Source organism: Heterocephalus glaber, unplaced genomic scaffold (genome assembly GCF_053883595.1).
Source record: "Heterocephalus glaber isolate CG9 unplaced genomic scaffold, H.glaber_assembly_v1.0 deba00001687, whole genome shotgun sequence".
In the NCBI taxonomy this organism is placed as follows: domain Eukaryota; kingdom Metazoa; phylum Chordata; class Mammalia; order Rodentia; family Bathyergidae; genus Heterocephalus; species Heterocephalus glaber.
The window spans coordinates 10,000,001-10,006,454 of record NW_028258412.1 but is presented as its reverse complement, the minus strand read 5'-3'; the positions used below and the strand labels follow the sequence as shown (position 1 = coordinate 10,006,454).

Here is a 6,454-nt window from a genome sequence, read left to right as displayed (position 1 = left end):
AGGCGGGGCCAGGCCAGCATTAGGAGTGAGCGAGTCTGTCTGCTGCCTCCAAGCAAGCCACTGCACTGCTGACTGCAGACACAGGCCTCACCATGAAGCTGATCCTCCTGACCTGGGTGCTGCTGCTGCTGCTGCTGGCGACAGTCCCCGGCCCAGGGCCCAGGCCTACAGCAGGTATGCCCCCATCTTGCCCTTCTGTCCCCTTGTCTACATGTCCATCTGTCTGATCAGCCAGGCCCAGGGCAGACACCCCTCGGGGCTCAGTCTTTGTCCATCTGTTAGGCCATCTGTGGCTGTGCATGGGGACAGCGGGAAGAAAGTCTGAAGCCACAGGGTTGAGGGGCCTTCTGCAGGGAAAGGAAGTCTGGGCTGAGCCCTCCCCACACCCACTAGGAGCTGAGAGGCCTTGGCTGCCTGGGAGGGAGCCAGGGTAGAACAGCAGAGCCTTTGGGCAGCACCCCAAGCTCCAGTGGAGGCTGACTGCATACAGGCATTCCCTCCCCACTCCCCAGACATCCCTAGGCAAGATAATGGGTCCTCTTCAGGGTGGGACTGAACTCCAGAGCTGAGACCTCGGCCCCAGGCTGAGCTGGGCATCACCAACCCACAGTCTCCCATCTTCTGTCTGCAGGGAAATGTCACCACCATCCTCCTGCCCCTTTGATTTTACTTAATGGCATTTCCAAGCCTCTTCCTTGCAGCCCTTGAGCCATCATATCCTTGGCCAATAAATATTTATTGCCTGTCTTAAGTGCCAGGCACTGCACTTAGTGAAGTAGGCCCATAGGAGTGGCGCAGACCCAAGCCTGGCCCTTCACTAGTTGGGGGCATGGTGAAGGGCCAAGTGGGATGTGTCTGAGTGCTCAAACCCCACTCCTGTCTCCACTCTCCAGCTCCACAGGGACAGATATCTTGAAAATGGGACTGTGCCACAGGTCCCCGTGGCCCTTGGGAGAAGGCTTGGGGCTGATACCACAGTTTCCTTCGGCAGACTCCTGACTACCCTTTCCTCCTTGGCTGGGCTCCCTGCTGCAAATGTTTCTTACCCGCCCCGAATGAATGAAACATCAAGCCTGGCATGGTGGTGCACGCCTATAATTCCAGCACTCTGGGAAACTGACCCAGCAGGTCCACAATTTCAAGCTGGGCTTGGACAACTTAGACCCTGTCAGGAAGGAAGGGAGGGAAGGAAAGACTGAGGGAGACAAAGGGCTTGGAACATAGCTCAGTGCAATCCCCAGTACCAAAAGAAAACAAAACAAAAAAGGCACATCCTTGGCCTTCTCCCCAGCAGTGAGGCTCTATGGCATTCAGTTGTTGCCCCCTGGGAGAATGAGGTGGGTCAACCTCAGTGGGGCACCATTCTTTCCAAGGCCTTGAGTGGGACACTTAGCCATTATGTGAGCTAGAGAATTTGGTGGCTGAGGGTTGGTCAAGCCCTGGGGGCAATTCCTAGCCTTGCCTTTATCTCATTATATTCTAGCCAAGTACTAGATTGATTATCTTTGTGAAGATTGACCACATCCCTTTTCCATTGTGTCAGCTTGGTGGTCAGGGCAACCCAACCAGTGTTCTCCTGGGAAAGCATCCTTCTAAAGGACTCTAGGGGAATAAAGACTGGCCCTACCCATGGGGTGGCCACCTAGCACACATCTGGTCCAGGTGCTCAGGGCTGTCTTCTCCAGGTGCTCGAGAGAGCTGCTCCCTACGCTGTGGGGACCGGAATGGGACCTGCTCCTGCCACCCGACCTGCTTAGGCCTTCACACCTGCTGTCTAGACTTCCATGACTTCTGCCTGGAGATCTCACCTTCCTCGGGCTCCATGATGGGTGGCAAGGACTTCGTGGTGCAGCATTTCCAGTGGTTGGGATCCAAAGGAGATGTGATCTGCAGGTGGGAGGACTGAGGGGCTGGGCCACCTGGGTCCCCACACTCCCTGTGCTTCCAGCCCCGTGTACGAAAAGGGCCCTGACCTCCTGGTTGGCTGGGTGGAGCCCTGACACCAAGGACAGGCAGGAGGGCACAGGGACAGCTAGCTAGAAACTGGGGGACCCAGGCCTTGAAAGGATCAGCTCGTACCAGCCCAGCCACTCCTGCCATCTCTGCAACCCCAGGTTTAAGGACAGCATCGAGGTCCTTGGCCATGTGGACTCCTTGGGGCAAGTGCACTGCGTGTCACCCTTGCTCTATGAGACTGGCCGCATCCCCTTCACCATCTCAATGGACAGTGGCCACTCCTTCCTTCGTGCAGGCACCTGGCTGGCTGGTGAGCCCCCACCCAGCCAAGCCAGTTTAGCCTGTGGGCCCCAGACCCCACCTTCCATGTGCCCTAGTTCCCACCCAAAGTCTGAGCCCATGGGGACTTTCCCCAATGCTAATATATGCATATAGAGACTTGGTCCACCCACCTGCTCCTCTTAAACCGGTCCCTTGGGTAGGAGCTCCCACAGCTCATTACTCAACTCCTTCCCTGGCAAACAGAAGTCCCAGCCCAAAGTGGGTGGAGCCTGCAGGGTCCCCAAGCCAGGTGGGCCTCTGCTCTGCCAGGCCAGGTCCCTGCTTCTCCATCCTTGGTGTCCTTTCCTCCTTGGGGCCTTGGTAGAGCCCATAATCCAGCTATTTCAATAATGCTTTGTCCTCAGGAGGCCCCTGGGACCTCAGGAACCCCTGGAACCCCATTTCCTGGGCCTTTGGTCACCTCTCACCTGTCCCTGTCTAGCACACCCTTACAAAGTGTCGCAGTCAGAGAAGGGCCAACTGGTGAACGAGACCCGCTGGCAATACTATGGCACCCCAGGCACCACCACAGGGAACCTCAGTCTCACCTGGAACACCTCAGTGCTGCCCACGAAGACTGTCGCCATTGAGCTCTGGGGCTACGAGGAGACAGGTGAGGCCAGCCAAGTGCTGGTAGAAGCATCAGGAATTTTGGACTCCAAGAGATGAGAAAAAGGGACCCCTAGGTGTGTAAAGGGGACAGAGTAGCGATGGGGACTTCCAGAGAGAGAGGAAATGAAGAAAATTCCAGCCAGGAACTGGGGATCTGGAGCAAGGAATGTGCTGCAAGGGAGAACAGCGGGAGTTTCCACGAGACTGAGTGAGGGGAGGGGCATGGAGAGACCCCTGTCCACTTGGGGCCCCAGGTCCAGCAGGAGGTTTGGGTGCCTTGGCCCTTGGAAGGGATGTTTGTGCTGAAGGCTTGGTGCTTGGAAAGGAGACCTCGGCACTGCATCTAGGTCTGTTGATTGACATTCTGTCCATCTGTCAGGCCTCTTGCCAGAGACTGGGGCCAGGCCCATCCCCTGCCCCAGGGATCCTCAGAGGGGTCCTAGGACTCACCAAGGCCTTCTCTCCCTCAGGGAACCCGTACTCAGGGAACTGGACATCACAGTGGTCATATCTGTACCCCCTGGCCACAGACGCCCCCAACTCTGGCTTCTTTACTTTCACTCCCAAACCTGCACTTGCCGCCCATCAGAGATGGAGAGTAGGCGCTCTGCGGATCATCTCCAGCAAACACTACAGAGGGGAGAAGTAAGGACCACCGTGCAGGGCATGAGTTGGGGGCTGTCTGCCTAGAGACTTCCGTGCTTGCTAGGAAAGCCCCGGGCCAGGGCAGCCGGCTGTGTGGTATGGCCCAGCCCTTAGCTAGCACATCTCCACCGCTTCAGGGATGTGCTGGCAATCTGGACCAATGATCATGCACTGGCCTGGCACCTGGGTGATGACTTCCGGAACGACTCAGTGCGCTGGGCCCGTGCCCAGTGCCTGGCCTGGGAGGAGCTGGAGGATGGGCTGCCCGACTTCCTAAAGGAGCTGCCCGACTGTCCCTGTACCCTGGCCCAGGCCCAGGCTGACTCTGGCCGCTTCTTTGTAAGCCCCTGTACCCATCAAGGCCCAGGAGGGGGGAGGGGGCAGGGGCAGGGCCAGCCTCCCCAACTGAGGCAGACAGAGGCCTTCTGGAAGTGAGGTTGGGTGTCTAAGGTCCCCCAGTGGGTTGGTTCCCAGGGAAGGAGAGGATTTAGCACCCAAGTGACAGCCACCTGCCACTCTGCAGGCAGACTACGGCTGCGACATTGGGCAGGGCAGCGCTTGCACCTACCATCCAGGGGCTGTGCACTGTGTCCGCTCTGTGCAGGCCAGGTGAGCCACTGGACTGGGGATGGGAAAGAGGGCAGAGGCCGGGGTCGGGCTTCCCGCAGAGGCTCTGACTTGGCTGCATCCCCAGCCCCAACTACGCCTCCGGCCAGCAGTGTTGCTACAGGAAAGATGGCACCCAGCTCCTGACAGCTGACTCCATCGGCGGCAGCACGCCTGACCGTGGTCATGACTGGGGCGCACCTCCATACCGCACGCCACCCCGCGTGCCCACCTTGTCCCACTGGCTCTATGATGTCATGAGCTTCTACTACTGCTGCCTCTGGGCACCTGAGTGCTCCCGATATATGCGGCGGCGGCCTTCCAGTGACTGCCGCACCTACCGGCCCTCACGCCTGGGTGGGTACCAGCCTGGCACCAGCCCCAGGGAGAGTAAGACAGGGTCAGGTGTGGGGGAATCATTAGCTGACCCTCCATTCTCACCCCAGCCTCTGTCTTTGGGGATCCCCACTTCCTCACCTTCGACGGCGCCAACTTCACATTCAATGGGCGCGGCGAGTACGTGCTGTTGGAGGGGGAGGCGGACAGGAAGGACCTGAGGGTTCAGGGAAGAACGGAGCCTGCGACAATGACCAATGGTGAGTGAGGCTAAGGCTCCGTGGGTGCTGGGTGCCCTGAGTCATCTAGGGTAGGAGGCAGGAGCCAAAGTGACCCAATTCACACCACCCTCCCGCCAGGCACCCAGGCCCGTGGCACAGGGCTGACGGCAGTGGTTGTACAGGAGGGCAGCTCAGATGTGGTGGAAGTTCGGCTGGCTGGCGGGTCTGGGGTCCTGGAGGTGCTGCTGAATTCCGAGGTGCTCAGCTTTGCCGAGGTGGACTGGATGGACCTGAAGGGTGAGTAGGAAGCCCAGGCAAGGTCAGCAGGCTGCCCAGTGGCCGAAAGTCCTTGGCACAGCCAGGGCAGGAGAATCAGGGCCCTACCTAGCCTGAGGTCTGGTTTTAGACCTTCACAACTCCAGAGGTGCCCATGTCACACCCCAGGGCCTGCTCAGAGCTGTGAGTAACCAGGACTGTGGGATGGGTCCTGGCTACAGCCCAGAGGAGCCCAGAGGCCATCGTAATGAGGCTCACCATTGGCCAGCACAGCTTCACTCCTGGGCAGTGGCCCTTTGTCCCATCCATGACATTCACTGCAGGGAAGCCAGCCCTGCAGGGTGAAGGATGTAGCTTGGAAGTGATGGCCAGCAGTGGCAGCTCCAGGGTCTGGACCCCTTGTCATGGCTGTGCTACCTCAGGGAACTGAATGAATGAAATGGTCCCCAGGGGGTGTGCAAGGACCCTCAGGGAGGGCACAGGCCTTGGCATGGGGGTTCTGCAGAGTCTGGGCATCTTGATTCCATCTGGGATCCCAGTGAACTTGCAGGCAAGGGATGGGAGAAGGTCATAGTTATCAGGTTGGGAGGCCAGGGATTTAGCTCAGTGGTGCCACACCTGTCTCGAAAGTGCAAGGTCCAGAGTTCGATTCCCAGTACCAAAAAAGAGTACATTAACAGGTTGGCCCTGAGGATGCCCTCCCTTCTCCCCATCTGCTTCTGGAGCTGTGTCAGAGGTTGGGGACACCAAGAGGGTGTCCTTGACCCATGTCCTCCTGTGCCTAGGCTTGTTCCTGTCAGTAGCTGCTGAGGACAAAGTGTCAATCATGTTGTCATCGGGGGCTGGCCTGGAGGTCAGCATCCAGGGCCCTTTCCTGAGTGTGGCTGTCCTGCTGCCTGAGAAGTTCCAGAACCACACTCGGGGCCTCCTTGGAACATTCAATAACAACCCTGCTGATGATTTCACCCTGCGAAGTGGGAAGGTCCTTCCTCTGAACGCCAGTGCCCAGGAATTGTTCCAATTTGGGGCTGAATGTGAGTGACTCCATGGAATATGCTGGGCAGAGTGGGTGCTGGGGAGGGGGAGCTTTGCCAGGGGGAGGCCTGTGGATCAAGGGGAGACCCCAGACCCTTGTCCACCAAAGTGCTATGCCCACCCAAGTGTGCTGTCTGTCTTCCCAGGGGCCGTGCACAACGCCTCCTCCCTGTTCACATATGACTCCTGGGTCTTGGTCAGCAACTTCCTGTACAAACCCAAGCATGACCCCACCTTCAAGCCCCTCTTCCCCAATGAGATTGTCCTCAGCTCTGGACAGGCAGAAGAGGCAGCCAAGCTGTGTGGGGATGACCATTTCTGCAAGTTTGATGTGGCGGCCACTGGGAGCCTGAGCATGGGCAATGTGACACGGAAGGCCCACCAGATGCACTGCGATCGCCTCCAGAGCCTGCAGCATGGTGAGGGTGGGGGAAAGGGAGGCCTGG

General features: G+C 58.5%; 1 protein-coding gene across 1 annotated transcript in view; it reads left to right on the top strand.

The window, feature by feature from the left end:
* Window positions 1-6,454, top strand: part of Susd2 (sushi domain containing 2) — an 8,020-nt gene continuing 1,566 nt past the window's right edge. Inside the window, exons 1-12 of the mRNA XM_004843561.4 lie at window positions 1-174; window positions 1,686-1,893; window positions 2,115-2,266; window positions 2,720-2,890; window positions 3,360-3,534; window positions 3,672-3,873; window positions 4,058-4,143; window positions 4,229-4,497; window positions 4,587-4,736; window positions 4,836-4,994; window positions 5,759-6,007; window positions 6,155-6,427. Coding sequence (XP_004843618.2) covers window positions 93-174; window positions 1,686-1,893; window positions 2,115-2,266; window positions 2,720-2,890; window positions 3,360-3,534; window positions 3,672-3,873; window positions 4,058-4,143; window positions 4,229-4,497; window positions 4,587-4,736; window positions 4,836-4,994; window positions 5,759-6,007; window positions 6,155-6,427 — 2,176 coding nt within the window. The 5' untranslated portion in view covers window positions 1-92. The remainder of the gene's footprint in view (window positions 175-1,685; window positions 1,894-2,114; window positions 2,267-2,719; window positions 2,891-3,359; window positions 3,535-3,671; window positions 3,874-4,057; window positions 4,144-4,228; window positions 4,498-4,586; window positions 4,737-4,835; window positions 4,995-5,758; window positions 6,008-6,154; window positions 6,428-6,454) is intronic.